This window comes from Nothoprocta perdicaria, unplaced genomic scaffold (assembly GCF_003342845.1).
Source record: "Nothoprocta perdicaria isolate Ctin4 unplaced genomic scaffold, notPer1 scaffold_204, whole genome shotgun sequence".
Taxonomy (NCBI): Eukaryota; Metazoa; Chordata; class Aves; order Tinamiformes; family Tinamidae; genus Nothoprocta; species Nothoprocta perdicaria.
Window position 1 is genome coordinate 1,136,549 of NW_020455250.1, and position 19,434 is coordinate 1,155,982.

At 48.2% G+C, this 19,434-nt stretch overlaps 1 protein-coding gene across 1 annotated transcript in view; it reads left to right on the plus strand.

Annotated features, from left to right (window-relative positions):
• Nucleotides 1-19,434, plus strand: part of SUSD6 (sushi domain containing 6) — a 66,533-nt gene that overhangs the window by 13,348 nt on the left and 33,751 nt on the right. Inside the window, exons 3-4 of the mRNA XM_026038211.1 lie at nucleotides 14,473-14,661; nucleotides 18,416-18,445. Of these exons, the coding sequence (XP_025893996.1) occupies nucleotides 14,541-14,661; nucleotides 18,416-18,445 (151 nt within the window). The 5' untranslated portion in view covers nucleotides 14,473-14,540. The remainder of the gene's footprint in view (nucleotides 1-14,472; nucleotides 14,662-18,415; nucleotides 18,446-19,434) is intronic.

Genomic DNA, 19,434 nt, shown 5'->3' on the forward strand with positions numbered 1-19,434 from the left:
TAGATAGTGGATGTGAGTGGAAGCTGCCTTTGGATACCCTCTGGGACTGTAGAGAAGGTCATAGAAGGATAACTTGAGCTCTGTGTGATTCCTGGTTGGGAAGGCCTTAGAGTCAGAAGCCTGCATCCAGTTTGCACCCTGTCTTACAGGTTCCTGCCTCTTGCATAGGCAGAGAGCTAATGCTGGGCCAGATGCTTGGGCGAACGAGGCTTTTCTGCAGATCTGTCTGGCAATGAAGGAGCCTGTATGTGGCCATCAGCGTGGTGACAATGTGCCTGGGCTGTTCGAAAGGGACGTGAAGGAGAGACCGGGCCTGTTGTGACCCGAGTGTCACTGTGCGGGCCCTGCCGCACCTGGCCCGTGGTTTCCATTTTGGCTATTCCCTGCACTCGTGTGTTGGAGCGACGCTTGTGCGGAGCTGCTCCCTTTGGGCTTTAGGCTGCTCAGCGCTGCTGCACAACCCTGCTGAGCCTTAGTGCTATCATCTCCTGCAGGGCCAATTCAGCTGACAAATGGCACTTGGATTTCAGGGAGCAACTGGGGATTCAGGTTTGGAGGACATAAAGAACTGGCAAATATGACAGGACCATATTAGAGCTGAAGGAGCCTCACAATAGGTGAAACAAGTTGCCTGTTACTTCTTGACAGCTGTTGAAGGACTCTGCCAGGTAGCAAGGGACTTACGGCCTTGCAAGTGGCTTGCACATCCAAATGACACCTGCTGACAGGGACCTAAATTGGAGGAGGAGAAGAGAGAGAGAGGAGGGGAAAAAAAAAAAAAAGACCTATCCCTCTGTTTTTAAGTGGGAATGCGGATGTGCTGAGATTGCCTTGTTTGACCTCCATGTCCTATTTTAGAGGTTCTGTGTGTGGCAAACCTGTATTGGCTAACATGGATGAAACAAATCCTCTCAGTTGGAGTGGCTCTGTTCTGCAAGACAGTGGAAAATGTTACTGCCCTGTGTCTGGTATTACCTTTTCTCTTTCTTTTTTTGTGGCAAGGTAGGTACTTTGGTGCTGAGATCTGAACCAGCCCTGTTGGCCACAACTCTGGGCAATCCTTCAAGGAACTGAAGATGAACTCTGGGCAATCCTTCAAGGAACTGAAGATGGACTCAGTTTGCACCGACTCAATTGCTACTCTTTCCCTGCTGCTGCCACATGCCTCACAGCTCCAGAGCATTGCTGTAATCTGCTAGGGACAAAACGAGGCTTTCAGTGCTGCTGTCCTGGCTTTGCTGAGGATGCAGCAGGCTGGTGTTAGAGCTAAACAGAAACGCTAAGGAGTGTTTGTGTCTTCCTCCTTCTGGCATCCTGTCATGAAAAGTGCTCTGAGCCTGACTGCTCAGGCCAGAGCACTGGCAGCGCTGGCGACTGGTCCTCATAAAGCCCAAACTGAGCTGGGAATGGGAGTGGAAGAGCAATTGGCATTTTCCTTATCTTGGAAAGAATGGCCTATTACTCTTGCTTTTAAAAATGAACTCATTCTTTGTACCTCAGATCCAGACCATATGGCTTTCCTGGTAGAAGTAGCAGATGTTCTTCTCGTACCCTGTTCTGCTCATTGCACAAACTTTTTTTTCTTCCTAGCCTGTTTGCCTGTTTACATATAGCTCTAGTATATGAGATTTTTGCCTTGAACCTGCTAATTTGTGTTTTAAAAAACCCAAAAACTAAAAAAAACAAGCCAGCTGAAGTGCCACTTGGATCGTGGACCTAAAGCTCGAGTGGTGGCAAGTGAACCCTGCTGCGCTCTGGGTCAGCTGCTTGGTTGAATAGTTTCTTCCTCTATTTCGTGATTACTTCTGGCCTCTGCACTTTGTTGTTGCACGTGAAACGGGACGTTCTGCTCCACCTTTGTGCTGGGGGTTGTTGTTGTGCTGGCTTTGATGGCGAGTGCAATTTCTTTGCAAATCCCTCTCCCTCTGTATTCCAGAACAGCAGTGTTTTGGTGAGAGAATGGAGACTTTTGCACGCAAATGTTTGGGTTTTTTTTGTTCTCCCTGGCAATGTAGTGGTTCTTACGTACACGTGAGCTGCTCTTCCCCTTCCGAAAGGCAGCACAGGCCTGTGGTGTCGGGAGGCAGCAGGCAAACATCTCCGTGCCAGCCAGGCTCCAGCATCCACGGCCTGGCGTGCAGGAAATAAATGATCCCACCCAGAAAGAGTTGTTCTCCCTGTCCCTGCTTACATGGGTGATTTGGGTAAAGCATTTGCCACAATGATAGGAGAAACTTCAGTGCTTGCTGAGGAGAACAACATTTATGAGGCTCTTCATAAATCCAGTGTTGGGTATTGATGGCAATAACCATGTGGCGAGGGGCTGCTTGCTTAGCCGGGGCATGTGGGAGGGTCTCGGTGCTCCATGTGCTGCTCTGGTGTCCTGCCCTGCCAGGCAGCTGCAACAGGACAGGGTCAAGAAGCAGGTGCTCCTGAGGGCTCGTGCTTTGGCTCTGTGCAAAGACAGCGCCTTCCTTTTTACGTGGAGATCCAGCCTTGGCCAAAATGTCTCTTTCCCCCTTTCCAGAAGTGCTGCCTGCTCGTCTTTTATGTGTAGAGATAAGGGTTTGCTGCTGGAGAGGTGTTGGGGGAGGAGGAGGATGTGGTGGGTTGTGTCTGCAGTGTGTGTGAAGCTTCCTGGAACCGGGCGCACGTGGGAGCGAGTTAATGTCAAAGAAGCTGCTGCGGCCTGACAAGAAAAAACTTTCTCATGGGTCTGAGTTGTAGGGTGGTGGCATCAGGAACGTTAAATAAGTAGGGGCTTCTTAGGCTTTTCTGTACAAGCGACTGTGCAGCAGTTCAGGAGGAAGATGGGGTGCTTCTGCTCGTGGTTGCTGAATGCAATACGCAGAAAATGTAACGGGTGCCAGCACAAGCTTTTTGAGCAGGCTGTTGGTGTGCAAGATGCTGTGCTTTCAGCATAGGCCTCTAGAGAAAGGATTCCCTTTGTGCCGCTGGGAAGGAAACAGGGGCAGGAAGTAGCTGCTTATCCTGGGGTTTCCGCAAGCACCTTCCAAAGAAAGCAGCAGGACAGGCAGCCCCTCCTCTGGGCTCTAAAGCTGTCCTGTAGGGACTAGGTGGTCCTGCCTGACTGCCAAGTTGTTTAATGGGCAGGGAGCCCCAAGCTTGGTAGGGCTGTGTGGCACAGCCAGACAAGTAGCTGGTCATGTAGGAGGCTGCAACTTAGAGGAGTGGTCATCAGAGGGAAAGGGGTGCACTTAGGGACATCGGGATTAACAGTATAGAGTGATTCAGTCATCTTAGACTGCTCTAAAACTTTGATGCTCTCCTCAGTAGAGAAGAAAGCCTACTGATAGCTGAGATTTAAAGCAGACTCGGTTGCCCTGAGAATTCACCTGGGGACAGTTACAAAAATGTGAGGAAGGAGCATTTCATCCTTGTCCTTGATCCAAACAGGCCCATGCTGGGAGCGGTGAAGTGCAAGCGAAGGCTTGGGGAAACGACAGAGATCAATAAGACACGCAGAGGTCTCCTATTAATGTTCTTATATGTATTACAGAAGTTCCCACAGTCTTTGAGGTGCTGTCAAAAGGTACGTGGGTAGAAGCTCTTTCCTCAAACAGCTTAAACTCCGACTGAATGACGGAGGAGAGCAGCGTGCAAGACGCCTGGAGGGAGCTGCTGTGCAGTGCCCCTGCCCTGCCCGCCGCCCTCGGCAGCGTGCTCCCCACTGCCACTGCAGCACCCGCTGTCCCTGCTGCGCACGCTCGGGCTTCGTGCCAACCCTTGAAAGATACATTCAGCAGCAGCTCCTTGCAGGATCCCAGCCAGGGAGGAGGGTGCAGGTTTGGGGATGGCTTTTGCCTAAATCAGGAAGCAGGTTCAAAAAAAAACTGCTTTCTGAAAGCACGGGAGGGAAGCCAGTTGGTTCCTTTTGCCCTGGAGTGGGAGATTCTTGTGTTCCCAGCTGTGGTGGTTTTAGAAAACCACAGGCAGAGATTTATACAATGGTGATAACCCCTTGCACGAAGGGATGCAGCCTCTGCTCAGAGCACGCAGTTCACCTCTGTAGGAGGCTTCCAAAAGCAAGAGCGTTGATGACACAAGGCTCACTAGGTACAACTTGATAATGCAGCAGCCACACAGAAGCCCTGCAAAACGCACAGAGTAACTGCCCTCAAAACCTCCCTAACTCATTCCTCCTTGCCCTGAGGTGTTTCAGGCATGGGAAGTCTTGGAGATGCTGTTAATAAGTTCAGCCAAGAAAATGGCACAAGGACCTGTGGGACAGGGAAGGTTCATTCCTGTGCGTGAAGCGTGAGCTTTGCTTGGGCAGAGAGGCTAGGGAGAGGTGGTAGTTCCTGGAGGAGGGGCAAGAGAGAAATGGAAGTGGAGGTTAGCTTGTGGAAGCCTGGAAAATGAGGGGAAAGAACTGGAAACTGCAGTGGGGGAGTGGAAAAGGCGAAGGGAGTAATGAGTATGCAGTCTTAGTCTGTGCCGCTTTCATCAAGCTGGTTTTAAAAATTTAGCAAGTGTCAATGTCAGTGTAGCTGCAGAAATAAAAATGAAGTTAAATATTTACTGATAAGAATGAGAAGTGTTTTCCTTAACCTGTTTCCAAGCAGTCTAGCTCTGATTCTTTTTTTTTTTTTTTTTTTTGCTTCTGAGCCAAGTTATCGGTCTGATCCTTGACTGAAATAGCTCGCAGCTCTCCAGCCTTTTAATTTCCTTTTGAACTCTCTGACTCCACTGTAATGAACAAAGAAAGCCCCAAAGCAGGTGGGGTACAGCTCCGTGCCGCACGCTTGTGGTTCATCATATAACTCTGCATTTCACTGGGTGCAAGAACCTGCTGAGAACGAGATGCCAGGGTCGTGGTTCAGACAGAAGGGGCGCTTTCTACCAGTTGGTCTCCTTGTGCTGTGGCACCTTCACGTGTCTTTGTTTGCCCTGTTCCTAGAGCAGCTGGCGCAGTGTGGTCTGTGCCCGGCCCCAGGCTGCTGCATCCCTGGCCTTGTGAGCATCTCATGCACAAGCCTGGGGGGTTCTGCCTGCCCGGGCATGTGCTTCTCCCTTGGAAAAGTTTCTGCTCTGGCATGTGCCCCAGGCTGCATCTCCCCCGCTGCAGAGCTTCCACGGCAAGTCAGAACAATTAGCTCGAATGCATCAAAAATTAAGAGGCACGTGCCAAAGAATGGCGTAAGAAATGACATTTTGGCCAAAGGCTTTTGTAGAGGGTGGAAGGGGTGCACATGAGGAAAAAGGAAGGCAGTGTGAGATCTGTGGGGTTTTATTGCACAGCAGGAAAAGGTCTTGCTGCTAAAATGCTGCCTTAACGATTTTTTTCCTCTGCTTGACAGCCAGCCAGGGTGTCTTACAATGAGTGTGGTCTATGCAGCATGACGGAGGAGATCCTGCTTTAAGAAAGCACGTGGCTTTCCCTGTAAGTGGGCATTTCTCGGCATTCAAACATAGGAAACCTGACTTGATAAACCTGTGATAGTTCAGGTCTTTCCTGCCAATATTTGTGCTATCTAAAGACAAATCTCCTCCAGCTTGAATCAAGTGAAGTATCAGGCTTGCCTGAAGTCTAATGGCTACTTACAGGTGAGGAGAGGAAGTGTTTTGCTATCCAGAGGCCACTGTGGTGGAGCCCCTACCAAATACTCCTGTCTAGCTCAAACAGAAAAGCAACTTTAGGTGAGCCAGGATGCATATCTGCTAAAGAGGACTTCAGGCCTTGGGCAAAATGAAGCTTGCTAAGGTGTCTTTTGGAAGATCCTGGGGGTTTCTGCTGGAAGCTTGGGCAGTTGCCACAGGCTCTTTGACTGTGGTGCTGCACGTGACATTCACAATCTTTCCAAGGGTGCTAAACTGTATAGCTAGGTTACAGAGGGCAGGTCTTTTTCAACACTTGCTTCCTTGTGCATTTAGTGAAGAGCTGAGGTTAGCTAAACCAGAAACATGTGTCTTAATAGTCCCTATGCAAGGACCCTTGCTGGAAACTCTGCATAATTTCATTTCTTCTTGTACAATAATAACGGGATTGGGTAAATTCCCTTTGTTAAGCTTGCTTTAATATGGATTAAATGAGCATGAAAATGCGTTGCTGTTGTAAGACATTTTAAATCTGTATCTCTAGTTTTGTGGATTTTTGCATGTTAATCTTGCTATTCTGTAGGTTTTTGCAGCTAATGCTAGTGTGCCAACCAAGAGCATCATGTTACAGGCAAAAACAAAAAGGGGGGGAAAAAAAGAGTAACTTTTAAACTAGCTTGCTATGTTCTGATTTTAATAACCTATATTTAGTCTGCTCACTCTGAGGGAACCTTGACTCCAGGGACAGGAAACTGCTTAAGGATTACTGTCTGGGCTGGGGCCTCCATACTTGTCTGCAGAATTCCCACTCTAGTTATCTCTGTCTCCCTTCAAAAGGAACTGGAACTACTGCTCTTTTCCCATGGAGCCGAGCAGCGCTGGCTGGGCACGCTGTGCTGGGACACGTGGAGCAGCGGGAGGTGGGTGGGTGCCGGGGGGGGGGAGCTCCCCAGGGTGCTGGGGGAACGTGTCTGAGCCCCGGCAGAGCAGTGGGCCCTTGGTCACGTCGTGGTGCATGGGCTGGCGGGGCTGCCCGCGCCGCTCGCGGTGCAGCCTGTGTGTGCCCGCTCTAAGCGGCGCTTTGGAGGCGGCCGCTTTATGTTGAGGTGCCTGTTCTTACCCTGCTGCTTTGGACGTGGCTTGGATCGGGTGAAGGAGTGTGAGTATCAAATAAACGTGCCAATTGCAGGGTTTGGCTATGACTGGCTTTACCATGCGACCTCTTCCTCACTCCAGCCCCAGCTTAGTGGGGAAGCCCTTCGATGGGTACTCGCTGCACCCAGCTGTAGGCTGCAAGAGGCCTGTTTGGCACCTGAGTAGAAATTGCCCTCTCTGGTGCATTAGCTTCGTTTGCTGCCCTGCCTGTGCCCGTTTGCTGCATTGCCTGTGTGTAGGCGGTGGTCGGCAGCAGTGCTTAGAGTGCCTGGCTTACCACTCTTGCTGCTCACGTCATAATATACTTACAATTGATGCCATGCTAGGAAACCTCGGGTGTGCTAGTCCTAGGGCTTGGGACACTCAACATGGAGCAGGGATGCACGTGGGATGCGCGTGTGGAAATGCTTGGCTAATCTTCTTAGAGCCTTAGGTACAAGTGGTTGGAATGGCAATGCAAAATTGCAGGTTTTTTTCCTAAATTGGTTTGTATGCTGACAAAACAGAAACTTGGCTGCATTCTGCAGATTGAAACATAACCAGTATTACTGCGATCTGTCTCTGTCACAGGGAAGGTTTATAGCAGTTCCATGTCTGCCTGTGACATGGAGCCTGGCACAATGCAGCCTAAATAGGAAAAGTAGGAAACTCTTTTATAGTAGCAGCAGAAGCATTCAAGAGACACAGTGAATTAATACTCACAGGAGTGAGCACAGGCCTTTGAAGGTCTGCTCCTTTCCTCATTAAGATGTATTGAAACAATTCTGCACGTTAAAATCCTGAATGCAGTCTTCAAATTTGGAACCAGAATCTGAAACCCTTCAACTTTCTCAACGTAGCCAATAGTACCAGGTTGTAGCAAGGCACCCTGTTCACAATGCTGAGGCTATAGTTTTATTTCTCGGTGTGGTTTGTGTGTGTTTATCGTTGAAAGGAACTTTGCACTCGCATTTAAATCCCAAGGGTTTGGTAGCCTGGGAAGGTCTGATATAAGAGCGTGTCTGGCGTGAGAACTTTCTGTCTGAGCTCTGATAGAGATGTTGAGCACTGCACAGAAGTGTCATCACCTCTTAGAAGTGGGTAGCTGGGTATTTTCGTATCCGGCAATAAAGAGCAGCTTGTAACCTCCTCGTGAGCCATGCCTTACAGCTGTGCCTTTAGGAATAGATGTAAAAGTGTCTCCATCTTCTTGTATAGTTCCTTATTCAAGTGGCAGGCCAATTCGCTGAGCTCTGTGGAGGGTTTTGCTGGGAAAAAGGCATCCCTGGGTGTTCCTTTGCGAGGGAGCTCGGCGGAGCTGCAGCTGCGCGTGCAGCTGCCTCCTTCCAGCCACATCAGTCGAAACGGAAGCCCAACGCGTGGTAAGGGTGGGCAGAAGCACATTCTGGTAGCGAGGGAGTGTAAAATAAGCCTTTGCTCTGTATGGGCCTTGTGGCGTGCTCCTTGCAGCAGATCAACACAGCTGCATGTGTTTAAGAAGCAGCCTGGATGCAAAAGTGAAGCTGCCAACCCAGTGCTGCTGTGAGAATCCCATTCTTGCTGGAAGCTTCATTTTAAACTTGTATATGTTTTCAAGATGGTTTGCCTTTACACCGCTTTTCATTATTCCACTTCCCCGAAGCCATTTTGGTTTACAGTGAGTTTTCTTTTTTAGAATTTATTATTTTTGGAAACTGTTCTGGAACATTGTGTGCATATGGTCTTCTAACTGTGCTGTTGTACTGATTAAAGCTGAAAATATGAAACCTAGCCCCTCTCATGCAGCACAGCAGGAGAAAAGTGCTGAAACAATCATTTCCAAAGGGAATGCTCTTCCAAATAAAAGCACATTTTAAAAAAAAAATCAGCTGGGAAAGATTATATGGGAGCATATTCTGCATTACTCCCCAGTGTCTCATTTAACCCATGTGCATGTTTGCTTTTCTGATCTGTGTAGTAGTGAGCATATTTAAAAAAAAAAAGTCAGCAAAGCAGACCCCCCCTATTCTTTTCTAATCTGCTGGCTTCTCTTCATGAAGTGACCTGATCACTATGATCACATATTTGCAATAGCGCTGCAACCTGTTATGGATTGGAGGTGCTGCATATATGAACTTGTCCAGTTTTCTACCTCTACCCATCCTTGACACTGCTCTTCCTTTCTGCTGATGCCAAGAATCTGATAGCAACCAAGCTGGCTCGAACTAGGTTCTCCTTCCTTACTTGGAAGACCTTTTTTCCTAGGGAATGTGGTGGACTGATCTCAAGATGACTTCTTGGGGATTATTCTGAGTGAGGCAGGGTGGCAAGCAAGGGGAGGGGTGTAAAAGCTTCTCCTAATGCAAACAGGACTTTGAGCTGTGCTGGGAAGGAAGGAGAAGAGGAGGAGCCTGGGGAATGAGCTACACAGGCTGGATCATGGAAGTTTGTTCACTGTGGCCAGAGGTGGTGATGTGAACTTTCCAACTGTGTGGGGTTAGGCATCCAGCAGTGAAAACCCCAGTTTCTTGGTTAGGACTTGAGTGTGTCTTAATGGGGCTGTGAGTTATTTATGTGGCTTTAGCAGAGGCAAAATGGAATTTCTGAACTAGTCCTGTTGGGAGCTTGGTCAGAAGGAAGCTAGTCCCATGTGTCACTCGAAAAGGGGACTTTGGCAGTGCCACTTGCGGTGCTGTTTCAGAAACCGTGATGAGAGGAGGAGGTGAAGGCTGAAAGGCAGACGAGCACACAAGGGACAGGTGGGTGTGCAGGCCCTGGTCTGCCTCTTTGCCTGTCCCCGTGATCCTGCTGGCTCGGAGTGGCTGGGGCTGGGGATCAGCTGCTCAGGGGCTTGTGCTCTGCCTCCTGGTAGCTTCCAACACTCTCCTTTTTCCTTGGTGTACTTCTCATTTGACTGAATAGTTCAAACAAAAGCTGTCACAAAACTGAACAAATGAAATTCTCTTTCTAAAAGCTGCCCATTAAATTGTTTTAATCACAGAAACTCAGTGGAATTAGGGTCTCCTTACTTCTTCCGGCCCTGCGGCTTTGAGGAGGCTGAGGATGATGGCTGCTTCCATTAAATCCCAGGCTTTTGCCTGTTTTCAGTGAGTAACCAAGCTGCAAAAGGGCCAGGGGGAAGCAACTGCGTGTGACAGTTAAACCCGGAGCCCGTTGCTGCTGCACGAGGCCCTCCCGCCGCGAGGCCGGAGCGCTCCACGTGTCCCGGAAAAGTACCCTGTGCTCGTGCAGCCTGGCCCTGCCGCCCCAGCCTCCACTCCGAAGGGGCAGCGGCAGCCTTGAGGGAGGTGCTCCTGACATGCTTGAGGGAACTGCTCCTCTCTGGCCAGCTTGGAGTGTGGTATTTAAAAGCAAGCTAGTGGCATTCCCGGCACGCTTCCCTAGGCAAGTGCTTCCCTAGGCAAAGGCTGAAGATCGCAAGCTAAAGACCTGCTTCCCAGCAGTGGTGGTACAGGACACATCCTTGCCAGGCATCTCAAGCAACCAGAGTCTCTCAGACTGTCTTCCGCCACATCCCACGATGTCCCCTTGGGACACCAGAGCTACCAAAGCTGGTTCTTTCCAGCTGTCCCGGGCATAGGGCCTTTCAAAGAACACTTTTCTCCAGGCACCCAGCGGTGCCGCTGTGCCAAAATGAGATCAGGAAGCTAATCCCAGCCCTAGGAAAATGCATGCTTTGTTACTGAGGAGGGTGACCATTATGGAGTGAGTGTAGGAACTGGCAGCTTCCAAAGGCCTAGAGGAGGATTAAATGACACAGGTCACCAAAGAGCCCAGCTTAGGAGAGGTTCTGTCATGTGTGTGTCAGCGCTGGAAAGGGCCCATTGGAGCTGAGGAGCAACAGGTCTGGCCCGCATGGTTTCTGTGGAGGTCGCTGCCCGCTCCAGAGTCGCATCCTGCTGCGGGATGCTCCGTGGCGGCCTCGCAGCCTCCGCTCCAGCCCATGCTCCACGGGAACCGGGAAGCGCAGGACATTTCCCTGTGCACAACGTGCTCCAGGAAGGCGTGTGGCTGTTGGCTTTGTGGCCGTGGTGGACTGTTTATTTTTCTTGTCCATTTTTAGTAGGTGTTTCTCAGGGAGTGTTTAAAAAAAAAAAAAAAAAAAAAGAAGAGAAAAAGCTCTTGGTTGATGCACTGTAACCTCCTTTCTTCCCTCTTCTGTGTTTATGGGAACCACTGGCTGTCCTGAGTATTATCTCTCCAAACATCTCTGTGAAACTTCATTCTCCCATAGCCTCTTTGCCTGGGCTGGGGTGTGTGAGGTACGTCTGAAGGCTCCTAACCCTCTACACTACACTCATGCCTTGCAGTTGCTGGGATCCATTAAATAAACCAGCCTGTTCCTTAGCCCTGTGGATAAACAGGGAAAACACTTTGATTTACATTAATTCTTGATTTATTAAGTTATCTCCCTGGGAGTGCGTCTGTGATAGATGCGTGTGCTCCACGCTGTATGCTGCCAAAGCTAAGAAAAACATAAATAAGGCAAACTTTTTTCTTTTTTTCTCCTTACTAGCATTCGCTTCCTCTCAGAAACACAGAGCTGTCCTGAGATAAGGCTCGCCAGCCTGGCCAGCTCCAGCTCTTTGTTTCCGCGGCAGTGGTGAGACCAGATAGCAAGATTTCCTCCACGCTGTGGTTGAGACACGCAGGGGAGGTGGTAGGGGCAAGAGAGGAGATAATTCTCCAGCGTGCAGCATGTAGCTGTGTCTGTGTGAAGTGGGTTGCTACTGTTTTAGGGAGGAAAGTGGCTGCCCTGCAGTGCTACAGGTCCTTGGCTGACTCCTTGGGCGTTGCAAGTGCTCCTCTGGAGGCAGAGGCTTGAGAAGTTGTTAGGAAAGCTCTTTCTGCCCGAGCTGTACGTACAAGGAATGTGCTAAAACAACAGGCAGCTTTCAGTGAAGTGAATGTCTGTGTAAAAAGCTTCCCAACCAGCAGCTCTGCTCTGGGGGGAGAGGATGCCTTTCTTATCGAGCCAGAATCTCTTTGATCTGCTCCTCTTGCCAAAGGGAGGGCAAGGCTGGGAACTAGTTTTGTAGCTTGGCCACAGCCTGCGGGAGGAGATTCCTCTCCCCTCCCTGCTCAGCAGTACCTGGGCCCATTGTATTTTAGCAGTTCTGAGGAGTTTATCAGGGGTGTCTTCCAAATCCCCCAGTGAGGCTGATGAGCTTGCTGGGGCGTTGCTGCAGGGACAGCAGCACCTCCCTGCAGCAGTCCTGGAGAGCAGCCCTGCGTGGTGGCCAGGGACTTTCCCCGAAACCTCCATGGCAGAAGAGCATCGCGGCAGCCAGGCCTGGCCCTGGAGGAGAGCCAGCCAGCCCAGTGCTTTGCAGCAACCCATTAATGGATCAGGAACGGTCAATAATTGATTTCCCCAGAGGATATCCATGCTCTGGGTGCCTCTGACATGGCTGCAGTTCACATACCAAAATTAGGCTGCAAACTTCCATTGCAGTCTCTGGGAGAGGAAAATGCCTTGAGGGCTGCGCAGCAGACCCCAGTGTCACAGCAAATTCTGTGATCAGAATTTACGGCACACGGTCTTCCCTACCTCTCCTGTCTACTACTGCATTTCATCCAGCAGATGCTGGTCCAAGGGCAGGCTGGCTGCCTTTAAAATAAACATTTGCAGGACTTGAAGAGTTTGTTATGCTAATAACGTCCTATTAAATGGGGATGGGGAGGGCAGGCCTGTCCTTGTACGATCAATCCGCAGGGTCATTCGCTGGAGATAGATCCTGCCTTGCTTTGAATATAATTCTGCATAGAGCAGCAGAAAGGGGCCAGCTGTTGGCTCAGAGATAATGACCTTTTCCAGTCAAAGATGAACATGAAATCCATGCAGGAGATCAGACTGGAGGAGCAAATGTACAGACTGGGTGACTCTTTAAATCCATGTTCTTCAATGAGAAATACTTTTTGTTGCTGAAGGAATTGTGGCCGCATCCTTAATCCTTCCTGCATGGTGGGATTGCTGGCTTTGGGCAAAGTGTTGTATGCCCGTCCCTGGCACACGTGCAATGTGCCTCCCGTGCTCTGGGTACGGAGCAGGGCAGCTTCGCTTCCCTCCCGCCCTCTCCAAATGAAGCAAGAAGTGAAAGGGGCAGCCACAGACTGGGTTTCTTCTGGCATCAGACTTGTCACGTGTCCGTTTAAATGGCATCTTGAAATGCCTGGCTCAGTTTGCTACCTCTGCTACCATGGTGGTTTTTTTTAAGTGATAAGGGCTTTGATTTCACTTTCACAGCCTATTATTTATTCTTTGTTTTTACACTGTTTCTATAGAAGAAAAAAATAGCCATGACATTCAGTTCCAACCAAGATTTCCTACCATTTTTGTGCATGCATTGTAATCTAATAGGTATTACAGACCACAAAGTGAATTACTGGTGTGTCTCTGTGCTCAGGTCACGCACACACACAAACACAGAAGGATTTTTTTGATAGAGACTAATTGAATTGACAGATCTAAATTTTAAATATCAGCCCACTTTTGAGCTCAGTATGAGCAAATGCTGGTGTGCTGACTTATCCTGGCAATGTGTCTGGATGCTGTAGCCCCTTCCCGCATAGGGACATCAGTCCAGGGCTTGCATCTCATCTCTCTGTGCCTGGGGGAACACGGGACCTGCCTCTGCGTCTCTCCCAGATGGTTTTGAGACTGTCCAATGGTTCTGAATTTCCCAGCATAAGTATCCGTTTAATTGAAGAAATAGGCTGAGTGGGGTTCTCTCAAATTGGAAGTATTCCTCTGGGCGAGTGTAAGAAAACATTTTCCCCAAAAATATTTTTTCCCTGAAAATTTAACATGTTTGTGTAAGGAACGGCATGGTAAAAGGAGTATTGGAATGCCTTCACAAATATTTTTTGGCTGTATCACTGAATGATTATCCCTATATCTGTTTTCCTCTTCGTAATGCAGGAACCCATCTGTATTCCTTTAATAATACAGGAACCCACTGATTCTTAGTTCTCTCTCTCTTTCATTTGCCATTATAGGTCTTGCAGACCAAAACCATTCAAAGTCAAGGGGACCTGTATTCTGTCCAGGCTTTTTTCATTCAGAATAGAGGTTCAGCTTGCGCTTTCATGATTTCCTGAGCACCTTTTGCTGCTCGAGCTGTGTTCATTTACTAACGTGCTTTCAATGTGGCCGTGCCTGATAGGCTGCGGCTGAATCTCTCAATGCTCAGGTATGAATAGTGTCACATCCTGCAATTTTAATTGCCACGCTGTGCACTGTCAGAGCCTTATACCTGAGGTTTGCAAGCTGCTGTTTTCACATTCCTCTCTTCAGCGTGTGCGTGCCAGCTGCCTGTCACATTTGCCGTGTCTCTCCGGGCGGCTGAGAAGCGTTTGATCTCTCTGTCAGAGTTGTCTGGGAGCCTTCTGCATCTTGGAGCCCCTCTGAGAGCTGGTGGGTGAGCAGCAGCAAGGCTGCTTCTCTTGACAGTATTTTGAAGCCAAGTCTCCAGACGCTATGTTCTCTGTGATTGCCTAGAAGGAAGATATAAAACTAATTGTAAGCTGCTCGGTTTTCAGACTTGAAATGTTAGAGGGCAAGTGAAACATTCCGGTCACTTTTAAGATTTCTTATGCAGAAAATGACCTTTTCTGCTGCTCTTTTCCTTGCCAACTAAGAACACTTGCTTAGTAAGACAGAATTCTTTAACACTGGTTTTGGTGGTTTCTGGATTTCCCCTCTCCTTCCTCTGGATATACTAAATTTCTGGCTTAATACTTACTGTTTCCTTCAGTGTCTTTTTTCTTTTTTTGTAGGCTGAGGTGTTCCTACTTGACCAGATCTTTCGGGGATTTTTTTAAAAAGGAACTTTGGTGGATAAAAGATGTGCCATGGAATGGTAGCACCAAAGAGCAACACAGGATCGTCTCGTGTCTTGGCTAGCCATGGATTATTTCTTCTTCTAGTTGTCCTTGGTACCTGTATCGTGGAAGCAGAGACCAAAGGTAAGTGACACCCTTGCCTAGGCTGCAGGGAGAGGGAGTCTGGGGTTGTTCTTATGTTTTTATGGGGAAAATGGAAAAGGCTGATGTGTTTGAACACATCCTCCAGTACCCACAGGAGAGCAGTTTCAGCTCTGCTGCTTAGTAAAAGGCACTAAAATATTCCTTACACTAACAGTATAAGAGTTCCTGTTTTTACCCTGACATTCTGATTCCCCCAACCCTTTCTTCCCCTGTCTTTCTTCACTGCGTTGGGGTTGTTTGTCCTGTCTCAGGTATGTGGACCTATGGACCACATTTTGATTGAATGAGGTTCTCATGCAGAGACACTCATTTGTATGCTCTGTGGCAATTGCTCATGTGAAGAAGTGCTGTTAGAAGCACCAACTGCCTTCAGCTCAGCTGCTGAGTCTGTTCAGGGGTTCCTTGGGTGCTGTCTTGACACCTCAGCACCCACTAACTGCACTCCTCTAAATGCTCTTTGCAGTTTGGGTCTTCCCTTTTGCATCTCTAATTTTTTTTTTTCCTTCTATAATGGACAAGCATGATGAGTAATGTAAATATTGCAATGGGGTGATGTGTAAAGCGTTAAGTTACAGTAGAGATCAGGAGATTTGCCTGTTCAAAATAAGTGGAAGAATAAAACCAGCCACATAGTCCCAAGGGAGTTCACGATGTACCTGTTTACCCAGTATACATTGGAAAGTGGTCTCTCCTTTTGACTTGTCATAATGTAGTTCTTGTGTCCACAGAGATGTGTGACATAGCTTTAATAAAAAGCCCTCTTTATTTGAAGCATGGTGGCACCTGAAAATGTGAAGTGACTGGCGCTCCTCTGCTTCAGTGAAGCTTGAAGTGGCCTCTCTGTGATAGAGGGGTATAAATATTAGTTGCCAGATGCACACAGCTTAAAGTAGAGATGATCCTGTGTGGAAAAGGCTGATGCTGGAAGCTGCCCGAGGGCTTCATCTGCGCAAGGGCATCATGTGCTTTCAGTCCTTCTGGTTCTTTGAGATGGGAGAGGCTCCTGAAATCAGATGGTCTGGACTTGCATAGCCTGACTTTGGCCTCCTAAGTATTGCAGAGCTGAGGAGACACAAGAAGGGCTCACATTGGTGTGAACAGCTAGTAGGAGCAGAAGAAGGACAAGGTCTCCCTGAATTTGGTCTGTCCTTGTGTCTTCCTTCCAGCCTTACTGTCACTGGCCATAACACCGTGTTGCTTCTTGCGGTGCGGGCGCGAGGACTGTGCCTTGCAGCGTGGCACCGCGGTGAGCCGATGCAGCAGCTGCAGTGCATGCTGCTCCGCATGCAGGGGCCTGGAGTGGCTGCAGGCAGACAGCCACGGAGCTGCTGCATCTTCCTGGCAGCGTCCCAGAGACGCCCAGTCCCAGTGCCAAAGGCACCACTTAAGCCTATCAGCAGACCCCAGGGTGGCTCCACCTTACTTCCTTTTCCGTGCTGCTCCATGGCCTGCAAGCAGCTGTGGTGACCTGAGTGATGGGGGCAACTCACCACCTAAATAGGATTACAGTGGCTATAGGCTGGGAATACTTCCTGCAGGGAGCGTGTGTGTCGGGGGACCCAACATCATCACAGACAGCAAGACATCTGGGGAGAAAATCCTCGGGGAGGGGAGGCTGGGCGAGGAGGGCTCCCGTGGATGGGTGCTGAGGCTGCAGGCAGGAGCTGCCGCCTGCTCGGAGGGACGGGGGTGCCCATGAGGTGTCACGGGCCCCGAGAGCTGCACCTGCAGCCACGCACACGAGCGGGTCAGCTGGGAGCGGGGGCCACAGGGGCAAACAAAGAACACGAGCCAGGCGCTTGGAAAATCAACTTTTCCTTTTCCTTTTTTTTTTTTTTTTTTTCTCCCCACCACCCTACCATTGTCATTTCATTATTTTATGCAGCGAAAAAAAAAAAAAAATCAGAGCAGGCAGGACAAAGAGATGTTAACACGAAGCAAGAGATTATATTAAACCTCCCGATGGTAACGCTTGTGTTGAATGCCGGCCCGATGTGACACGTTCACAATCGCTACAAAAGCTAAAGAATGTTCTCATAAAAAGCCAGACAAGCCTGGAAACAATAGGCCAGCTCTGCTTGGAGTGAGAAAGCAGAGCCCTGGTGATTCATACGTTAAGACCATATAATGTATATTGTACTGCAGCCGTTCTGCTGCTTAGAAAGGCTGTTGCCTCCGATCCTGCGGGTCTAGGTACCTATTCACAGCCTGGGTAGGAACATGTGCTGCTTGCCACATGGTGAATGCACGGGGCAGGCTCATTTCCAGTCAGTGAGCATCTGGTCTCTGCTTTCAGATGGACTTTACTTTTGCATGGATTTTTTCTTAAGAAAAAATCTACAGCATTTTGACTCGTGCAGTCCAAGTATGCTGGAGTGCCACGAGATGAGTATAATAAGCTGCTTGGTCACTAAAGGTGCTGCAGAGTTTGGGAAAAACGGCTCCCTCTGGGCAGGAGGGGCAGTCACAAATACAGAGCTTGGTGGTGCGCCAACGATGAATTTTCAGGAGCACATTGAAGGTGTGGGAAGAGAAGGATTTAGGGGGACTTCATTGCTGTTCAGTAGTATTCGTTGAGTTTTAATCACTGTATTCCTGGGTTAAATCTAAAGATAGATTCTCCAAAATATTAGAATGCTTCCTATCAAATATGTTTGAAATAATGCAGTCTCTTACATTCATAACTAACTCTATAGGAAAACTGTCACAAAACAGATTGGACCTTTTGTTATTGATAATACCAGTGTGATCTTGGGGAAAAAGTGTTAGTAAAAGTAGCCCTTTAAGAATTCTGAATTGAACAAATACCAATATCCATGAAGCAAAGAGTTAAAATATTAAACATAAAAACTAATAATGCAGGCCCAATGAATCCAAGTCTGCTTTGATTCAAACACAATCTGCCTTTTGACTGATCACAAGTGGAATGCTGTAAAACTAGCTTTTTAATTTTTAGCATTTCCGTTAAGGTGATAGAGTTGAACAAACTGAAACGACTCCATTCCCACGTGCTGTCTCTGGCATGCACGTGGCCAGGCTGCTACTTGCTGTTTTAGGGTTTTCCTGTACCAAGGCTATTCTGCACGGAGGTCCTTGGAGGCCCGGTGTTTGTTTGCATCGCCCAGAACAGCTTGTAGGAGCGCTGAGCAGATGCAGACGTGCTCCTATTCTTTGGGAATCTGTCCCAAGCAGCGGTTCTCTTTGTCTCCAAGTACGTGGCTGAAAGGAAGGAGTTATACAGCTAGGGACGAATTCTGTGCAAACAGGGACAATAGGCCAGTCAAATATGGGTGGATGTCATGCATGAGCAGAAGACCTTGATAATAACCTTCTTGTTTCATGTAACTCTGCGCTTGAAGAGATCAGCAAGTCAGTCCAAAGTATGTAACTCCCTGTGGACATAAAGAAGCTGTTTGGGTGGTAATTCCTCTTTCTAGTCCCTTTGGAGAATTTAGTAAAAGGCAGGTGGTTGAGAGGAGCGTGGTGGAGAGCAACAGAGTAATGGCCAGACAGCAAAGCTGGCTAAGAAGTAGATGCTCAAATAACAAACATAATGTTATTGCTGTTCTAGGCAGCACTAGTTAGGCAGCCGGAATAAAGAAAGTAATAGAAATCTCAGCTAGCCACACAGCTTGTTTAATTTTAAACTTCCATTAGTTTTAGTGGGGAGGAAGGGAAAGATTGAAGCATGCCTGGTAGTAATCCTAAATTTGCTTTTTGTTTGTCCTTTCAGGTTGGCTCAGCAAATCCAAAGGACCTTCATGTGAGTAGATTCATCTTCACCGCAGTACCACAAGAAATGAGTGTGTGTGGGGAATGTTGCTGGTTAATTTAAGTGGCTGTGAACTGGGATTCCAGTTTTTAGCTGTGTTGGGCAGGCTAAGATGTGTCTCTGTCCTGCATCTTATCTCCATTTTGCCTCCTGTATCTCTCCTTCCGTTTGAGGGAGAGAAGATCAACTTCATTTGTTCTACGATGCTTGAAAGGGTTTTTATACCTTTTGTAGTGGTAACCTTCCAAGTGACTTGAGGAAAACCAAACAGAATAAATACAACATTAAAATAGAGGCAGAAAGAGCTACTTTGGGAAATTTTGAGGGGCTGCCTATGGGAAAAAAAAACAAACAAAAAAACCCAACGTATTTCGTTTAACCAGGAAAGGCAGAGGAGTGTGATCTCATCAGAGGAGCATGCTGGGTTAAGTAGCATGACTGGATATATTGTGCTGGATGCTCTGCTTTTCACTTCCTGTGTGCAGAAAGTCTTAAGCCTTTCCTGTATGTGCATTAGGGAGGTATGCAGTCTTGGCAGGAAGTGGGAAGCATATTTGCCTTTATCTGTTCCATATATTTGGAAAAAAAAAATCTTTACTGAATGCTGAAATTTGACCTGCTTAATCTGAACTTTTTCTTGTGGAGAAGGGCAGGAGCAGTGCTGGTGGGGAATGGGTTTGAAATGAAATATTTGAAGGGGCAGAGGGCAGAATACTGCCTGCCATGTTTGGGTCTACAGAGTTGGAGGGGAAAAGCATTGATGGAATCCTCTGATTCAGGAATCCATCTAATGTCCAAATTTTACTCTTAATGAGATTTTAATGACTCAGATGCCTAGTATTAAAATATGTTCCATGCTTGGCTACCGTTGCCAGCAGGAAAATGTGCTGCCCCGTAGGTCAGTGGTCCATTTACTGGTTCTGTTAGACTGGAATATGAAAGATGGAAACTGGTAGGACATTAATTGTAGGAGGAGGGGA